This window comes from Muscardinus avellanarius, assembly GCF_963383645.1.
Source record: "Muscardinus avellanarius genome assembly, chromosome: 6".
Lineage (NCBI taxonomy): Eukaryota > Metazoa > Chordata > Mammalia > Rodentia > Gliridae > Muscardinus > Muscardinus avellanarius.
The window spans coordinates 46988373-47009461 of NC_137791.1; the positions used below are offsets into that span (position 1 = coordinate 46988373).

The window sequence follows — 21089 nt, forward strand, 5'->3', positions numbered from 1 at the left end:
TAATCCAGATAAAAGAGCATTTTTTTTTCTTCTGATCTCTGTGGAAATGGAGATGATTCCCAGTTTGTGGAAATTAGTGGTAAAGTTAGAGATGTGAATTTATATAGTTTGATAATGTTCTCTGGATGATTCTATATAGTGCCTGGCATGGCATAGGTGCTCAATAAGGGTTTTTTTTTTTGTAATTGATCAATAAATAAATGTGTATATTGTATATTTTTAAACAAAAATAAATTTCAAGCAAAGTCTGGAAATACCTTCAATATTGGTGCATCTTCAATTATTTTAAGGGAAAAAAGTGTTCTCACTTGAGGTTTGGCATACTTAATAATCACAGTTGTTCCTCTAGGGTCATATTCACATGCCTTATTTTTATATTTGTGGTATTCTAAACTTGGTCTTCTGTGTCATTAGCGATCTTTCTTAGTAAGTCACCTGCAGTCTGACAACTTCTATCCTCTGTTATCCAATTTCTCTGAATCTTATCTCAAAAATATCTTTCAAACTTATTATTTCTTCTTTCCTATTGTCTTAAACTGTCATATCCTAGCCAGGTGTGGTGGCGCACTCTTGTAATCCCCGCGTTTGGGAGACGAGTCAGGAGGATCACGCAGGTTCAAGGCCAGCTGCACTGGCTTAAGAGACCCTGTTTCCAAATAAAAAAGTATAAAATAGGTCTGGGAGTGTAGCCCAGAGGTAGAAGTGTTTCCAGGAACCCCGGTTACCACCAAAAAAAACAACAAAAAAATACGATCATATCTTGTTTTTCCACTGAAACAGTGTTAACATTTCTCTGCTCTCAGCCTGCTACCACTAAAATTTATCTTCTACACTGCTTACCACATTTAACCTGAATTTAAAGAAAACTTACTGTGTTAGTATTTTCACAGCTACAGTTCAAAGACCTGACCACATAACTTAGAGGAAGGAAGATTATTAGCTCATGGTTTTGAGGTTCAGTCAATGTAAGGCCAGGGACCACGGATCTCAGGGCGTGGCGGCAGCAGAAAGCAGAGAGAGGGAGAGAACTTACACTGTGCTCTTCATGTCATGGAGGCCTGAGGCAAGAGAGAGCAAGAGGAGGGAGGAACAACCATACATAATCCCCAGGGCTGTAGCCCCAGGGACTCACCTTCTTTAGCCAAGGCCTGCCAGCTCAGGCCACCACCCAGACAAATCAATTATAATGTGTTTACCCACTGCTGAGACTACAACTCTCATGACTTAACTATATCAACCCTGAATATTAGTAAATGAGCTCTTCAGGGGACAGTTATATCTAACTAACATTGACCTTAAAGGAAAGTAGAAAACCTGACTCCACCTGCATTTTTAGAAATAAATCCAAATTTTCTATCTTGGAAAAAGTCTTTAGTAACCTCCTCCCACTTATTTTGTAGATATTCACCCTCTATATCCAAAGCTCATGATACACAGTGCTTCTCTGCCCCTAGATGTTCTCTGCCCCCAGAGGTTCCAGACTCTTCTGTACCTAGTAGATTTGCAAGTGATTTTCTATCTCTTCAAAACACTCTTTGTCTACCTGGAAGCATCTGTTTATCTTTTAAGAAATAGTCTAAATGCCATTTTTTTCAGTGGATTGTCTTTGACTCTCTAAGAGAAAGATAGTTACCACCTCCTTTTTTCCTCCCACACCATTTTGTTTAATTCTGTGAAATGTCTTTGATTGTGAAATCAATTTGTAATTTGTTTTAGTTTGTTTCCATGTCTACCCAACCATCTAGATTATGAATGGTTTCAGACCTGACACTGTCTCTCACCTTTCTTTAGCCAGCTTTATTATATTTACATAGTTTTATCTCATTTTAAATATATAATTTAAAGAGTTTTAACAGATGTATATAGTTGTCTAACAACTATCACATTCATAACACGGAGCATTTTCATTGCCTCAAATTCTCACATGTCCCTGTGCAGTCAGGCCCTCCCTCCTCCCCTGCATCCCTAGCAACACTGAGCTCCTTTCTGCCTCGGGCATCTTTCCTTCTTAGAACTTGCATCAGTGGAGTAGGGTGCCATTGTCTTTGGTATATGACTTCTTGCTCTTTGTAATGCTTTGGAGATCATGCATGCTGATGCATGTGTCAGTGTAGTTCCATTTTATTGCTGAATGAGGATCCTGTTGGTAGAAATTGGTTTCCAGTTTGTGGCTAATATAAATAAAATTGTCATGAACATTGAAGTATCAGACTTTGTGTGACTATATGTTTTCATAGTACCTGCATGAATACCTGGGTTTTTTTTTTGTTTTTGTTTTTGTTTTTGTTTTTTCGGTGGTACTGGGGTTCCTCGAAGCCCTTCTACCTCTGGGCTACACTCCCAGACCTATTTTTTATACTTTTTTATTTGGAAACAGGGTCTCTTAAGCCAGCACAGCTGGCTTCAAACCTGCAAGATCCTCCTGTCTCTGCCTCCCAAGCGCGGGGATTACAAGCATGCACCACCACGCCCGGCTAATGAATACCTGTTTTTATTTCTTATGAGAAATACCTAAGAATAGGATTGTTGGGCAAAAACTGTCACACTGTTGACCAGACAATGCTGTTTTGCATTCATACACGCAGTGTCTGAGAAATCTAGTTGCTCCCCAAACCTCCATCATTTCTGCTTTTGTTATATACTGTCTTAAGTAATAAAAAGGTTTTAGCCAGATGTGGTGGCACATGCTTGTAATCCCAGTACTTGGGAAGTCTAGACAAGAGTCTCGTGGTTCTCAGCCAGCCTCAGCTACTTAGTGAGGCCCTCTGTACCTAAGTGAGATCCTGTTTCAAAATAAAGGATAAAAAATAGGGCTAAGGGTGTAGCTTGGAGGTAGGATGCCCCTGAGTTTCACCCCCAGTGTCACACACAAAAAAAACAATAATAATAAGAGGTTTTTAAAGAAATCAAAGGAAATACACACGTGTGCATAACTTTGTATATATTCTTTTATATTTGCTCACATATTTGCCATTTCCATGCCCAAATATTTTATTCCCTCTTTAAGATCTGTAGATCTGAGTTTCTATTCAGTGTCATGTCCTTAACTTTTGCTTAAAGACTTTCACATTTCTGGCAATTTCACAATTCTGCTGGTAATGAATTTTCTCTATTTTTATTCTTATAAAAATTATCTCTTCTTGTTTTTGTTTTAGAAGTATAGTTTCATTGAATATAGAATTTTGAGTTACAGGGTTTTCCTTAAAGCTCTATAAAGATGTTCACTTTTTGGTATCTTTATTTCTGATGAAGCATCAGTATCCATTTGTATTATCACTTCACATCCTCACATTCTATATTGCTTGTCAGACTGTTTTAAAGATCTTCTCATATTTAGAGTTTAGCAATTTTTCTATGATATGTTAAGTTGTTCTTTATGTTTATACTTAGGATATTTTGAACTTTGTGAGCTGTACATTTATGCTTTTTATTATATTTGGAAAATGACTTGCCATTATTGTCTTCATCCCCCGCCTTCTTCTCCTTTACCTTCATTCTGATAGTTACACATGTGCACACACACACACACGTGTGCACACACACACGTGTGCACACACAACTTTTTTTGGAATCAGGGGTTGAGTATGTTGTAGAGGGCCTCTGTAAGTTGCTGAGGTGGCCTTGGCCTTAAACCTTCAATTCTCCTGTCTCAGTCTTCCAAGTACTGGGAATATAGGCATACCCCACCATGCCTGGATACCATACACACATTTCAGGTCTCTTTTATTGTCTCAAAGAAAACTGAAACTTTCTTCATGTCCTTTCAGTCTTTTATCTTCATCATTTCTCAGACTGGATAATTTCTGCTCATCTGTCTTCTGTTTCTCTGATTTTTATTTTAACATATCCAAATTCTGATAAGATGATTTTTTTAGATATTCCCTCATTTGATTGTTTTAATAGATTCATAGTTTCTATTCCTTAACTAAGATTTCTATTTATTTGTACATTGTGAACATATTTCTTGAAAAGGCTTAACACATTCCTAGTAACTACTTTAAAATCTTCTTTTATGGGGTCATCTCAGTAGGGCAGTGTGTTGATTGCTTTTTGTTTTGATCCAGAATTCAGATATATATCAGAATCTACAATAAATCCTATGGTCATCCTGCCCTTACTTGATTAGGAGCTACATTTCTGATGTTCCCTTTCTGTTTGTACATCTGGATCTCTATCATGGAGTCAGACGCCATGATCATTGTTTTGTATTTTTGTCCCATAATAGACTTTAGAGGTGCTTGTCTTGTTTGTTTCATCTTTTAGGTTTTATCTTTTTATCTGTTTTGCTATGAGTTAACCTAAGAGGGGTATGTTGAAATTATAAATGGTTTCAGTTCCCATCTTTGTAAGAGGGCCTGTTTTCTTCAAAGCAAAGTGCTTTGGAGAGTTGAGATGTGTTTTTAATTTCTGATAAATTTTGTCTAACATAGTTGACCTGAGTCAAAGTCTGATTTCAAATATATGTATTTTTATCCACTTTACTTACGTAATTTTATTTACACATTTCCTCTGTGCTCCAAATGTGTTTTTATTATTTATTTATTTTTATGTGTGACACTGAGGATTGAACCCAGGGACTTTCTACCTCTGTGCTACACTCTTAGCTCCATTTTATTCTTTATTTGGAAACAGGCTCTCACCAACTTACAGAGGGCTTCACAAGTTTCTGAGGCTGGCCAAGAACTTGTGATCCTCCTGTCTCAGCCTTACAAGTACTAGGATTACAAATATGCAATAACCACACCTGGCCAATTTTTTTTTTTTTTTTCTGGTACTGGGGATGGAACCCAGGGGCATTAAAAACGGCTTTCAATTAAAACACAGTGAGAAATAAAGAATTTTAAGAAAACTGAATTGTATATTAGAGATAAAAGTGTCAATCATTAAATTAAAAATTAATTACAGTTTCAGCTGGGGGGGGGCGTGTCTAGCATGTGTGAGGGCCTGGGTTCAATCTCCACTACTTCAATAATTTTAAAATGTATGAAATTAATTTGGTGTCTAATATTTAGTTTCAACAACTAAAAAAGATTTATAGCAAAAGATTATGAACAAATTTGCCATTTACATCTGTTGTTTAGTATTTGTTTATATTCATTTATATCAGTACCTAGCTACAGTGGTTTTCAGTGGCATTATAAACATTAAAATAGCAATACTAGTGAAATGTATTTTTCTAATTAATTAATTCACTTATGATTAGTATGTTTATTCATCATTTTCAAAGATAAAAGCATGTGAGATTATAGATTTTTCTCTTAAGTATGGCTTTAGCTGCATCCATGGACAAAGTTTTAGGAGACTAAAGAGATGATCATTTGTATTTCTCTCTCTCCCTCTCCCCCTCCCCCTCCCCCCTCCCCCTCCCCCCTCCCCCCCCTCTCTCTCCTGGAAATTGAGCCCAAGAACATTCTATCTTTGAGCTACATCCCTAATCCTTTTTATTTTTTTGTTTTTAAACAGGGTCTTGTTAGGTTGCAGAGGTCCTTACTACATTGCTAAAACTGTCTTCAGACCTGTGATCCTCTTTTCTCAGCCTCCCATATACTGGGATTACAGGCATGCACCACTACACAGCTCCTTATTTTGTGTCAGATGATTTTTATGTATTTATTTAAATCGCAATAGCCTTTGATTTTCCCCTTTATTTTATTTTTATTTTATTTTATTTTATCTTTTTTGGTACTGGGGATTGAACCCAGGAGTATTCCACCTCTGAGCTACACCCCCAGCCCTATTTTAGTTTTATTTTAAAACAGAATTTCACTAGGTTGATGAAAGTCTCACTACTTGCTGAAGCTCTCCTCAAACCTATATAATCCTCCTGTCTCAGCCCTACATTGAGACTTGAAGAAACAATTGATTTTTTTCCAATATGATACAATATATAAGTACTGTAACTGAAATTTAAACATAATAATAATTCCAAACTTGTTTTTCCTAGTTTACCTTAGTTTTTCTTATAAACTTCCTCATTATACTCATTATCATTTTCTGAAAATTCTTAGTTTTAATTTTCTTTTGGACCAAAAAGTTATTTAGCCAGACTTTTTGTTTGTGTTTAATATCCAATTTTTATTTATTTATTATTTTATTTTATTTATTCTTTTTTATTTATTTATTTATTTTACAGTACTGAAGATTGAACCCAGGGGCATTCTACTTCTGAGATACAACTCAGCCCCCCCCTTTTATTATTTATTTTGATATTTATTTTGAAACAGGGTCTCACTAAGTTGTGGAGGGCCTAAGCAGCTAAGGCTGGTTGTGAACTTGTGATTCTTCCTGTCTCAGCCTCCCAAGTACTGGGATTACAAGCATATGCCACCAAGGCCCGGCTCTTTATTCTTTATTTTGAAGTAAGGTTTCACTAAGTTGTGGAGAGCCTCACTAAATAGCTGAGGCTGGCCAAAAATTCATGATCCTCTTGTCTTAGCCTCACAATTACTGGGATTACAAGCATGCACCACCACACCCAGCTTAATATCCAATTTTTAGTTATATAAAAAAATGAAGCAAAAAAGTATACTTCTTTTTTGGTAGGCCAGAGAGTTATTTAATTTTTTTTCTTATTTATCTTTAAATTTACTGAGCTTACAAATGTGTTGTCTTGAAGTTTATGTGTGTCTAAAATATCCCTGGATTAAGTAGGTCTCATACTCTAGGTTTCTTCCTCTCGCATTTACTATTCTTGTGCTGTATTTATAAAATGTACCTTATCAATTGGATTTTTTGATTTTAGATTAATTTCTTCATTTTATAGAAGTATAAATCAAAATTAGTTAAAAATTAATTAAGATGGAGAACTCTAGACTGGGAAAACCAAATTGAACTTTAAGATTTGCCTGTTATTATATTTCATCCTTATTATTTTTGTGTTTTGCTTTTTAACTGACATTTCTTAAATTTCTAGAACTTCCAGTGGATTTATATAGAACTATGATTATTTATGAAACATATCCTTTTATAGTTTTATTATAAAAATTCTCTTAAGGAAAATTTAAAAAGGTCATGACTTGCTTTATAAGAGCTATTTTCAGATTTGAAAATTTAACAAAATAAGTTATGGCTACACATTATTTGCCACTTTTATGAAGTATTTTTTTTTAACTAGGGCAATTTGTATTTTGGTGACTTTTTTAGTATTTCTGTGATTTAAAGTAATTGTTACACTTATCCTTTTCATCTCTTTGATTCTTTTAATTTTACATAAATAATCTTTGCTGGTTTGTTATTTTATTTTATTTTTCTCCCAGTTCTACTTTCCTCTCAGTTCTGCTTTCTAAAAAACATCAGAATCTGGCCATTTCTTCCCATCTCCACACAGTGGCCTTGGTCAAGGCCCTGCCTGTCACCGCGCACCTTTTCTTCTTGGTTCAGTCCTTTCTCCACGTGGCAGATGGCGAGGTCTCTCTAGACATGAACCATCCCAGAGTGAAAGCTGAGTCCTCAGTGTGGACTGTGGCTGCTGCCCCATCTTATCTCCTCACACCTTCTCTCCCTGGCTTCAGACTTTCTCCTCCTCTTCCTCTATCTTTGAAAGCACACTTTTGCTTCAGAACACTTGCACTGATAGTCTTCCTCCCTGAATTCACTGCTTCCAGAAATCTGAATGGGTTGCTCCCACACATTATCCAAGACCCTGCTAAAATGTCTTTTATTATTAGAGGCTGTTCCTGATTCTCTTATCTAAAATCCTCTTCCCACCCCAGTTGCAATGTATGTACATTGTAGATTTTTTTTCCTCTAGCTTTAACTCTTTTTTTACCCAGGCCTAATTTTACATTAGATATTTTTAGCAGTTTCATTGAATTATTTGAAAATACTAAAGTTAATTTAACAAAAAATCTTTTTGTACTGATAATTCACTGGCTTACATAATACTTATTAAAATCTCATAATTATAATACATACATTTGGCACAAGTGTTTTGGTAATAACCACACCTGAGGATTGGTAAAACTAAAACTTACCTGGTAGAAGCAGAAATTTGGGCTTCTCAGGGTATTCCACCAGACTCAGAGCTCAACAAGTAATCCAAAGCAAAAATGAAATAAATTTAGCCTGATTATATAGAAGAGCTTTTCCAGATCCTCCCAACTTTATTTTTTGCATTACTTTTGAAATACATGACATACATATCTATAATAGAAATATTCATACAGAATTTTTTTGTGTGTGTATGGGGGTACAACCCAGTTTTGGCCTCCAAACTACACCCCCTGCCCTATGTTTTATTTTTTATTTTGAAACAGGGTCTCACTAAGTTGCAAAGGGCCTCACTAAGTAGCTGAGACTGTCCGGGAACCACTATCCTCCTGTCTCAGCCTCCCGAGTGCTGGGATTACAAGAGTGTGCCACCGGGCCTGGCTCATATGGAATTTTTAAGTGGAAGTAAAGGACTACTAGATAATTGTTACTTATCTTAAAATAATATCTATTATAAAAAATACATCTAATAGAAAGGTTCTGCAAGCAGATAGTGATAATTCTACATCACTGAGTTATACACTTAAAAATAATTAAAATGGCCGGATGTGGTGGTGCACCCTTACAATTCCAGCATTCGGGAGGCAGAGACCAGAGGATCGCAGTTTGCAGATGGCCTTAGCTACTTAGGCCCTCCCCAACTTAGTGAGATCCTGTTTCAAAAAATAAAAATACTAAAAAATAGGACTGGGGTTATAGCTCAGAGGTACAGTGCCCCTGGGTTCCATCCTCAGTACCACACACACAAAAAATTTAAAATGGTAGATGTCATGCAATGTATATTTTGCTCAATAAAAGAAAACTAAAAGATATAGCTCTACTTATTTTTAATATAATATAACCTTTGACTGGACAATTTTGTTATTCATTTTATAAGAAAACAAATGTTATGGAATTAGAAGACTTGTATTTATATAATAATAATACTTCTACCATGAATGGGTTGAGTAAATTTTGGCAAACCTTTTAAGATAATCATAGCTGTAACTTCTTTATGTTTAATATTCATGTATTACATAAACTGCAAATGAGCTTATAGACTTTAGGTATGATTTTCCATAATTTTAGAAGAATATCTCACTGAACTGACAATCGATATTAAATATAAGAATTGGGCTTCAGACATTTGATATTGAGGTTTCAAAAATGTTAAAACTACTTACTTTAATTTTTTGTTTGTGAAAATGCTGCTGTTCTAGGATATAATAAACTGAGAATGAACCCAGGCATGGTGACGCACTTGTAGTCCCAGTACTTGAGAGGCTGAGACAGAAGGATCATGTAGATTCAAAGCCAGCCTCAGCAGCTTAGTGAGATTATCAGTAACTTAATGAGACCCTGTTTCCAAATAAAATATAAAATAGGTCTAGGAGTATAGCCTGGAGGTAGAAAGCCTGGATTCCAACCCCAGTACTACAAAAAAAAAAAAAAAAAAATTTAAGCCGGGCCTGGTGGCGCACACTTATAATCTCAGTGCTTGGGAGGCTGAGATAGAAGGCTCACACAGGTTCGAAGCCAGCCTTGTCTACTTAGTGAGGCCCTCAGCAACTTAGTGAGACCCTGTTTCCAAATAAAGTATAAAATAGGTCTGGGAGTATAGCTTGGAGGTAGGACACCCCCCCCCCCCAACCCGGGTTCTAGCTTTTCCTTTCTTATTTGAAGTCAATGAGTTAAACAACAATAATCAAATGAAATTTGATTGCTCGGTAAACATGAGTTTACTCTTTGACAAACAGAACATACATGATCTGTGTTCAGTTTCAAGTGGTTCTCCCCCCACCACACGCACACTTTGGTTAAAGGCATTGCTACTTTTTGCTTAGAAATTATTTTAGATAGATTTGTGGCCATCAATGACAGTTTGGATTTTAAATTTGAATGCCGTTAGGCAGCAAACTCAATCTTCTCTTTGACCTGATCTCTGCCATTCCACACTCATTTCTTGATGTGAAGCATCTAGCCTCAGGAGATGCTAAGCTTTGTGGGCCGGCAAGAGGCAAGGGTAGAAGGCAAAAGAACCTTGTCTGTGCAACCAGTGCGGGCTGCAGCATGCTTACCTTTTCCTTGACAAGCCTAGAAAGTGGTATTCCTTAAGGTTTGGCTGACTCAATCTGAAGCCCAATAATCTTTGAATATCTCTGTGTAGCATCATCTCTTGGTTTCTAATTTTCGAATTTTTCAAATGCTACTAAGTTTACTTGTTATTTACTATAATATATGATGCATAAAAGTGCTATGCTAAATATCCCTTAAGCCACAGTCTGGTAGAGAGTGTTTATTCATTATACATTTTGAATTGTTATTTATTGGAAAAAATACATTCCCTAGGGATCTCTTTGAGGGAGGAATTTATTAATATTAATACGGTAATTTTATTTCTAATTATATTCCATTGAATGTAGTTAAATGCAATGGTTAAGCAGTTTATGTGATAATAGAACTTAAAAGTAAAGCCTGAAAGTCATTATAGAATTTGAATGAAAAATTCAGTTTATCATTCAGATACCATCCTGTTTAAAATTGTCTGGTTCATATTGTCTTTCTTACTTGTCTTTATTGTCTTCCCTGGACTTTTCACCATTTAACATACTGTGTATTTGTTTACTTGTTGTTGTTGTTTTTTTCCTGTCTTTTCCTACTATGTATGCCATGCCAGCAGGGGCATGTTTCTTATACTCTTCCATCTCACTGCTTCAAACACATACTGAGCGTAACACATACTGAGATCTTACTAAATATTTGAATAGAAATCATGAAACCTTTGTTACCCATCTTTGACTTACTCTCTTCTAGGCACTCCCCTTCTTTGTTTTACAATTCTTTTTTTTTTTTTTTTAATGGTACTGGGGATGGAACCCAGGGGCATCATTCTACTCCGAGCTACACCCCCTGCTCTATTTTTTATTCTTTATTTTGAAGCAGGATCTCACTGAGTTGCAAAGGGCCTCACTAAGTAGCTGAGGCTGTCCTCGAACCGCGATCCTCCTATCTCAGCCTTCCAAGTACTGAGTGTGCATCACCACACCCGACTGTTTTGCATTCTTTAAGGCTGATATTTCTAAAATGCAGATGCTGCCTGCATTTTTTTAAGACCAATGTTCCTAAAATATAGATGCTGACGTTGTGAGTTTTCTACTTTAAATTCTCTATTGCTTATAAAATGACATTAGCCCCTCAGCACAGCAGATGTTCCTCAGCGGCCTGCCCTTCCTGCACCTTTCCTCCCACCGTGCCTTCCTGATCCTCCTGCCCTAATCACACAGGGCCAGGCTGGCTGTTTTATTTTCTGAAATAAGCTCCCTTGTTTTGATGGCTGTTCTTCTACCTTGCCCCTCCTTTCCTGCTGTGATGCGCCCTCCCTCTCAGGATGTCACTCCTGGTAGACATGACCTATGTGCATCTCTGTTAAAAGCTCAATGCACCTTATTGCAACTTGACTATTTGTTTCCTGAAGCTCAATCTGTGAGTATCTTGACCAAAAGAAATTTGTTTTAATCATCCACTTATTCATCCCTAACACATTATCTAAAGGTCCTCAGTAAATGTTTGTAGATTGGGGGAGGGGAGTATTTTACATATGAAAATAGATTTGCAAAAGCTGCTGCCCATTACATAGCCATTTAGCATAACTGATTATGATGCTCTTTGTCAGGGCTCCCTCAGTCCTGTGCTCTACCACTAAAAGAAATGAATTTGGGTTTTTGACAGTATTAATTTTTCTTTCTTTACAGATATTGATGATGTTAAGAAGTTCAAACCAGGTTACCTAGAAGCTACTCTTAATTGGCTAAGACTGTACAAGGTACCAGAGGGAAAACCAGAAAACAAGTTTGCTTTTAATGGAGAATTCAAAAACAAGGTAAAGATGAGAATCTGTATTTTAACATGTACATTCTGACACCTATAAAATACTTGTTTTACTTAGATAATTTCTCATGTGAATATTCATATGTAATATGATGGAAGTGTTTTTGACTGACACATTTATAAGGACATTATTTCATCTTTTAAGCAGTTTTAGACGATCTAAGGGAATCAAGGCTGAAAAATACCTATTTCAAAGCTCTTTGGTGTTCTCAGAAAACAAAAGAATTTCATGATCAGTTTAACTTTGTAAACTGTATATGAAGAAAATCCTCTATTTACTCTTTTTAGGAGGAGAAAATTACTTACCCTTAGTATAACTCTATAGGAGCTTTTCTTCTGAGGGTTCATTCTACCATACCTGAAAGTACTTGAATTGCCAGGCATGGTGGTGTATTCCCAGTAATATTGGGAGGCTGAGACCAGAGGATTGAAGGTTCTAGGACTGTGTGCAGTTACTTAGTGAAAGTTTGTCTCAAAATAAAAAATAAAATAGGGCTGGGGCTATATCTCAGTGGCTGAATACCCTTAGGCTCAATTCTCAAAACTCACAAACAACAACAACAAAAAAAAAGTAAGCAAGCATTTGAATTGTTTTGCTATCATAGAATTTTTCTATTGGACTACTACACAGAATTAACAAAGTATCTCTAATTTGATACAAATGGAGAAGACAGGCCAAGGAATTAAAGTCTAAAATATGGGATATTTTTAAGGCTATTACCATTAATCAAATTACATATTCCTAACCAATTTCTAAGTGAATACTAAAAAGTAAAGTATGTTTTACAAGTAAAATAAGGCACACTAATGCAAACTTAAAATTTATAGTAAATATTTTGGCATATAAAAATTAATTGCTGGAACCAGTATTTTTTATTTTTCCATAAGTATTTTTTATTTTTTCCTTCATAAGTTATAGTTTACACTTGAAATAATATAAATTTCAAGCCTATGTAAGTACTTTTGTGGCCCTTTATTGCCTTGGAGTAAGTCTCCCAAGTAATTAATCTATAAAAAATGAGGCATCTTTAGTGGGGTTTTTTGGGGGGTTTTTTTGTTTTGTTTTTTGTTTAGACAAACGAATTTTTTTCTATATGAAGACTAGGTCATTTTTACAACTTTAGAAAATAATCTTTTTACTAGTGCTTTTAGAGCCTTTCTCAAGAAAATTTAATTGTGCTTCTTTAACATGCTTATAAAACATGGCTTACGTTTTTAATTATAGGATTTTCCTATCTACTTTGTTGAGCAACTACTGACAAATATGTATTGGCTCTAAATAGTCACAGTTATCTGGATAATTTAGCTAAAATGCTTTTGTTGAATTATCCAAACAATAAATTGCATTTCTTGTCCATATCTTAGGCGGGATTCCCAAGACCCGTTCTTTAAGAACTGAGCCATTCTCCTTCATCTTGGCCAAAAATAGACCCAAAAAGACTTGCATCGCAGAGACTTAATTTCCCATTATCATTATATTGCTGAACCCAAGATTTTTATTCTTTCTTATAATATGTTTAATTGTCATTGAAGAGGGAAGGAACTAGTATGAATTAATTAATAAATAAGGACTCTCCTTAAAGAAAAGCTGCATTTTGAGGGAAACATTAAAATAATTCTTTGCTCTAGAATAATAAAGCAAGTTTTCCATAGTCTTATTAGATTTATATCTTGCAAGATGTGTATTTTATGCTGATTATGCATTTTTAGACATCTGATAAATTAGTAGTAAGAAAAAGTTTGGAATACATTAGGAGATATTCTACTTTCACATGGTGGATAGTCTAAAATTACAGCTAAGAGTATTTGCAGTCATAATGGTGATGAAATAAATAGGTGCAAACACTTTACTTATAGCTTCTTGTTTATTTTCTCAATGACTCATACTTTAGATCAGGATTGGCAAACTTTTTCTTTGTGGGATAAGATAGTAAATATTTTAGGGTTTGCAGACCATATGGTTTCTTCACAACTACTCCACTTTGCCGTTGTGGCACTAAAATAACCATAGGCCAGAAACAGACGGCAGGTGGATTTGACCCATAGGCTCTTGTTTACCAGCCCATAATGGAAATTATTCCTGTTACATCCATTTTACAGGTGGGTAAGTTGAAGCTTAGTGAGGTTAAATATTTGCCCAGAGTCACACAGCTATTAAAGGGAGCCAGAAGTTACACTCAAGGTGGCCTTATTTCAGAACTCAAGCTCTTTGGTCAGCTCTCACATTAGTTCTGTATCGGTGCAACAATGTCCTCACTCTCTCTTTCGGACTAGGCTTTTGCTCTGGAAGTTATAGAATCTGCTCACAAATGTTGGAAAGCATTACTTATGAAGAAGTGTGATGGAGGGGCTATAAACTGGTAAGAATTTGTCTTTTCTATGTAAATAATGTTATTTTATTATCAAATGGTACTGAATAGACATGTAATCCTCGTCAGATCTCGGGCATTTTGGAAAGGGGATTTCAGTTATTTTCCACTTACAAAATACTCTTGGAGAGCCTATTCAGTGGGCATTACTGAGTGTTGGGCATTGTGTAGCTAGGAATTGACATGGTTCCTTTTCTTGAGGGATTTATATTTTAATAGGAGACACGAACAAGTAACAAGCATTACATTGTAATGTATTGTGATATATGCAGAGAGAGTAAAAAACAGGAATTTTCAACATGCAAATGTGTGGTTATTTTATTTATTGAATAACACCATATCATTTTTTTGGTAAGAATAGTAAGATTTTTTACCCAACATGATCTGTGTCATTAGTTGATGAAGAGGAATGAAGTAGTAGTAACGTACCTAATTCCAACATTGTATTTTAACATAACACATTTAGTTTATTCATTGGTCTTTAAATATAGGAATACACAGCCTCTTTTGTATAGATCCTATGTAGATTGTCTCCAAATATTTTAATATAAAATAGAGACTGAAGATTCTCTAGTCCTTAAGCTCCTTACAACTTAAAAACCCTTGCAGATTTTTAGTGTCCCCCCAATATTACAGTTATAACATTTGATTTGACTTTTTGTTTTTTGTTTCTTGTTTGGTGGTACTAGGGGTGGAACCCAGAGGCTTTCTACCTCCGGGCTATATTCCCAGACCTATTTTCTACTTCTATTTGGAAACAGGGTCTCACTAAGTTGCTGAAAGCCTCACTAAGTAGCTGAGCCTGGCTTCGAACCCGTGAGATCCTCCTGTCTCAGCCTCCCAAGCGCGGGGATTACAAGCGTGCACCACCACGCCCGGCTTGATTTGACTCTTTAACAATTTACCTTTACTGAGGCAGAGCCTCAAGATCATTCACAGCCTCAGTAGCTTCAGAACACACGTAATGTTCACAGTAACACTTCTCTTTCCATACCCCTTTCATTGATGAACACATAATTATTACTCAAATTATGAAATTATAGTAGCAAATTCAACTGATTAAAGAGGTAGGAAACAACTCACTCTTGGTAAATCTAACAAGTGGTAGAGTGAGCTGGAAGTTACACATTACTGTGCTGAGTCCCTCTGAAACGTAGGGGTCTCTAGTTATCTGAGGAGGAATTGGTTTGCTGTGTGCTGTCTCACTATGTCTAGACCTCTACTTGGTTTCTTTCCTCTGCCACACTTGTCTTCTCACTTCCTGACCTGGCTGGCTTCCTCACCTTTTAGTCTAAGTTCAGACACCTTCTCTGGGACGCTTCCCTCGCGCCCACCCATGCTGCTGAGGAGCCAGTGCATGTGTGCCTTGTCCCACGTGTGCTCTGTCACTGTGTTTACTGTAGTTATTAAACACGAGGCTCGAGAGCCATCTCCTCTACGGTTCCAAGAACAGATGGATAAAAGATGGCTTATTCACCTTTATATTCCTAATGCTGGCTACTCGGTAAATGTCTATTGGAGTAAATCGTCAAATTCCTTTGAGCCAACAAATAATTTGTTATTTTTTTTAATCCAAACGTGACTCTTCTATTCCCAGGAGCATTGCATTTTTTTTAATTACTACTTTGAATACTCTTTTTCCCTGTAAGTATTGTGGATATCTTTCTTTTCCACTGTGTAATGTATACTCTGGAAGTCATATATTCCTTTAACAAAGAGAATTTTGTCATTTCTAATATTACCTAGAAAAATTTGCATTCTGTTGTGAGAGAAGTAAAGCTTTTTTGACATTTGAGCTTACTCTTCAGCCATTTTCACCCTCTCTTCAACCATATATCTTTAAATCGATGTTTTAAGAAATGTATTCTGTCTTTAGCTCACCAGGTTGTTTTACCAGCCATTATTTATTTTGGTTCATCTGTATTAAGAATTTTTCAGGTTTGGGTTGATTTCTGAATGTCCTTCTAGTTATAAAATTTGCTTTAATTTAGCGATTTATTATTTTTTACTCATAATTTACAACCAGTCTTCTACTTAACATAATTTATGTAGCATTTTCAGAATTATCTTTAAAAAGTACTACTGTGAAAATGTAATTTTGATGCTTTAAAATAACTATTTTGGCTCCCCTCAACTATAGGGCTTAATCCAGCTCTTCTGTTAAGCAGTGTGTCCACTTCTCCACCTCCTGCTCTGTCCCCTCCTACCTCACTGTCTCTCCCCATGAATGTCGCCTCAGTCTTTAAGAAGCAGTTTAGACGTCACCCTTGCACAGTCTCATTCCTTCTGAGTTTTCATATCACTGCTGTATACACCTTTGTACAACTAGGGGTGTTTGGTGGTTTTGTAGTTTTTTTTTTAGTGCTATATATTGAGTTTGTACCTAAGCAAATAGTAATAACACTTAAAATAGTAACAGCACTTACAGGAAATAGTTTAACCCATTTTCCCCATCTATAAAAATTTAAATATAGTATATTAGATTAATTAATATAATCATATATATAAGTCCTAGATTATGACTTCCAGCCTATTGTAATGTACCTGTGCCAATTTCATTGAAATATTTACAGAATTAAAAACTTTGAACTTGCCGGACGTGGTGGCGCACGCTTGTAATCCCCGCACCTGGGAGGCGCAGACAGGAGGATCGCCCTGGTTCGAAGCCTGCCTCGCTGGCTTAAGAGACCCTATTTCCAAATAAAAAATATAAAATAGGTCTGGGAGTGTAGCCCGGAGGTAGAAGGGTTTCCAGGAAACCCAGTACCACACACACACACAAAAAAAATTGGAACTTAATTAATGAAACATGCTCACTGAATAAAGAAATATGCACTCAGATTTTTCAAATTATTTAGGTCTTGAAAGTTGTTTCTTTTTGCCTTAGCAGAGGAAGGTGTATTTAGTTTATAGATATTCATACTTCTTATATACTTATAATTCAAATTCTTTTAGCTTTTAAACATTATATCAGCAATACTTTTTTCTACAAACTCCAGAGGTTCTGTTCCAAAATCATTGTTACTTTTACCTCTTTGAATTTTTCCTCTATTTTCTTGACTGCTTTGCTTTAGATAAATAGCCTTGACAAACCTATATCCTGGACATTGTACACACACACACACACACACACACACACACACACACACACACACACACGTGGACCCAAAGGCATTCTACCTCTGAACTACACCCCCAGCCCTTTTTAATCTTTTTTTTTTTTTTTTTTTTTTTTTTTGGTGGTACTGGGGTTCCTGGAAACCCTTCTATCTCTGGGTTACACTCCCAGACCTATTTTATATTTTATTTGGAAACAGGGTCTCTTAAACCAGCTGAGACTGGCTTTGAACCAGCGCGATCCTCCTGTCTCTGCCTCCCAAGCGCAGGGATTACAAGCGTGTGCCACCACGCTCGGCTAATCTTTATTTTAAAATAGGGACTCACTAAGTTGTTGACGGTCTTGCTGAGGCTGGCCTCAAACCTGTGATCCTCCTGACTGAGCCACCCAAGTTAGGATTATAGGTATGTACCACCACACCTGAACGGAGACTGTCTTTTAAGAATCTCATAAGTATGGGTCTTTATCTGATTTGAGATTGACATGAAGAAAATAATTTTCTCTTTACTAAAGTTCTGTATGACTGGCCCTGTAAATTCTACCTAATCATTTATTTTGTGCTATTATCTACCTATGCAATTGGGTTTCTTTTACACAGCACCTTTTTTTTTTTTTTTTTTTTTGGTGGGACTGGGGATGGAACCCTTCTACCTCCAGGTTATACTCCCATACCTATTTTATATTTTGAAACAGGGTCTCTTAAGCCAGCACGGCTAGCTTCGAACTTGCGCAATCCTCCTGTCTCCGCCTCCCAAGCACGGGGATTACAAGAGTGTGCCACCACGCCCGGCCAACACAGCACTTTTGATATTGCTGATTCTTTACTTTAATATCATGTCTGCTTTTTTTTTTTTTTTTTTTTTTCCAGTACTGGGGATGGAACCCAGGGGCATTCTACTCCCGAGCTACACCCCCAACCCTATTTTCTATTCTTTATTTTGAAACAGAGTCTCATTAAGTTGCGGGCCTCACTAAAACTGTGATCCTATTTCATCCTCCCAAATGCTGGGTTTACAAGGGTGCACCACCATGCCTGGCTATGTCTGCTTACTTTGGATAGCACAGTTTTACATATGCCATATAGCATTTATAAATTTTATCTATTATTTATTTTTGCAGTACTGATGCATTTATAAATTTAGACCACTATATGTAGTACCTTTATAAAAAGGAAAACAGCACATTCTTCTAAAGCATTAAAGGAATTTAAATTTTAAAGAATCTTTTGAAGTCTCACCGTAGTAAATTCCAATATCACAGTCATCCTGCTTTACACGTTTACACTGCTTCCCATGTTGGCTGTAGTCAGTTTGAAAGCTCAAGAGAGCCTTCGGATTATAAGCATCGTGAGGGCTCCATGGGTCAGTGTTGTATCCCCGGCACCTAGAAAAGCCGCAAGCTCACAGCATAAATTTTGAATCAGTAAATAAATATGAACCAGTGGTAATCATTTTAAATGAGGGCCAATTCAGAAAAATTAAATTTCTTGGTAACATACCTTTGATTACGCTTAAAACATTAAAAGTACAAATCACTTCATAAAATCCAGATGGGGGAAAGTTACATACACACATATATATGCCCACATAATTGTTCTTATAACCTAGATTGTACATATAATTGACTTAAATAAATATTGACTTTATTGACTAATAACTTTTCCAAGGTAAATAATAGTGCCAGTTTGCTTTTCTAGGTTTCTGCAGGTTACTTGTCAAGATAGTTTATTAGAAATGTTCTTTAATTGTTTGATGTTTTTAAAATTTTTAATATTGGCTTTAATAGTGCTGTTCTTTTCTAATATTTCTGCTTATGGTTTCATTTTGTTATGGGAATAGAGGATTATTTTGGATATAGTCATCAGGTATTGTAGATGAAAATACAGAACACCAAGCTAAATTCAAATTTCAGAACTTTTTTTCCAATATAAGTGTGTTCTTTTCAGTATTTGGGCCATACACTAAAAAAGTGTATCTGAAGTTTGAATTTAATTGGTATTCTGATTTTATCTGGCAGTCCTATTTAAAGAAAACCCATCTTCTGCTCTTTTTCACCATCTTTTCCCCAAAATTCGCAATTCTTTTTGGTTTGGTTATAATATTAAAAGCATTGCATGGCCAGGCTTGGGAGGCTGAGACAGGAGAATTGCACAAGTTCGAAGCCAGCCTCAGCTGGTTTAAGAGACCCTGTTTCCAAATAAAACATATAAAATAGGTCTGGGAGTGTAGCCCAGAGGTAGAAAGGCTTCCAGGAACCCCAGTACCACAAAATAAATAAATAAATAAATAAAAGCATGCATAGAGCATATTTAGTAAACACAATGCTTTCTCCGAAGACTTAACAGTTAAGACTTTAGAATGTCTAAATTTTTTTCTTGGTTCTTTTAAATTTTCCTTTACTGTCACTAGAAAACCATCAGACTTACAGAATATACCTTTTTTTCAATTTTAAATACTTAAAAGTAAACTGTGGAGAAAAAAATACAAAATAAGTTAAGTTTAAAGGTGATTCTGTCAATTTTATTTATGCCAAGAATAAACATAAGTGGCATATTATTAGTCTGGATAGAAACAAAAATTGACCACTTCCAGTAACCACTGTCATTGGTCTCTTTATCACAGATCTCCCAAAATATTTTACAGAGCAATTGAGAAAACTTGATAATATATAGCCTTTAGGTTCATTTGAGAGGGAATATGTGTTTTTGCTTCACCTCTTATCTCCTTTAGAAGACAAATCACTGTTCATCACTTTCTTCTTAAAATAAAAAAATTAATTTGAAGCCGGGCATGGTGGCACACACTTATAATCCCAGCATTTGGGAGGCTGAGACCCGGAGGATCGCAGTTCGCAGACAGCCTCAGCTACTTAGTGAGGCCCTCTGCAACTCAGTGAGACTCAGTTTCAAAATAAAGAATAAAAAATAGGGCAGGGCGTGTAGCTCGGAGGTTGAATGCCCCTGGGTTCCATCCCCAAACACGCAAAAAAAAAAAAAAAAAAAAAGGGCCCTAACTCCTTTCTCTACTGCCTCTTTTTAATATGTTAGTTTCTTTGATGAAATATAACAATCAGCCTTGTTATGTGTTTGAGGGATGGTGCCTCTGCTTTGAATCAAGAAGCAGGCCATGTGCAGTCGTGGCATGCTTACAGGGACAGAAGGAAGGCCTTGCCTCTGCAGCTCTTACCACCAGGGAGGGAGCTGCTGTTCTTATGCTGTCCCAACTGCCCTGCTCATAAGAAAACAGTTCTCATGTTCATATCATTTCCTTATCTTTAGTCATCTGTATCCAAGAAAGAGATGTACATCATCATTGTGTAGCAGATCACAACATTTATTTATTTATTTTTATTTTTATTTTTATTTTGGTGGTACTAGGAGTGGAACCCAGAGGCTTTCTACCTCTGGGCTATACTCCCAGACCTATTTTCTACTTTTATTTGGAAACAGGGTCTCACTAAGTTGCTAAGAGCCTCACTAAGTAGCTGAGGCTGGCTTCGAACCTGTGCGATCCTCCTGTCTCAGCCTCCCAAGTGCAGGGATTACAAGCGTGCGCCACCACGCCCGACTAGATCACAATATTTATGACTTAAAGGAAATTTTCTCCTTATAGTTAGTCCCTGCTATATGTCAAATTTGATTTTTTTTCTTTCAGTAATGGTGAATTGAATTGTGGTATCATTTTCTATACAAAGCAGGGAATTATTAGGATTTGTATATTATTTTAAACTTTTTAATTTGGGAGAGT

The 21089-nt window shown here is 36.1% G+C and overlaps 1 protein-coding gene across 1 annotated transcript in view; it reads left to right on the top strand.

The window, feature by feature from the left end:
• Positions 1 to 21089, top strand: part of PPA2 (inorganic pyrophosphatase 2) — a gene marked incomplete at its 3' end in the record, with an annotated part of 106548 nt that overhangs the window by 76316 nt on the left and 9143 nt on the right. The window contains exons 8-9 of the mRNA XM_080697324.1: positions 11721 to 11848; positions 14131 to 14216. Coding sequence (XP_080553450.1) covers positions 11721 to 11848; positions 14131 to 14216 — 214 coding nt within the window. The remainder of the gene's footprint in view (positions 1 to 11720; positions 11849 to 14130; positions 14217 to 21089) is intronic.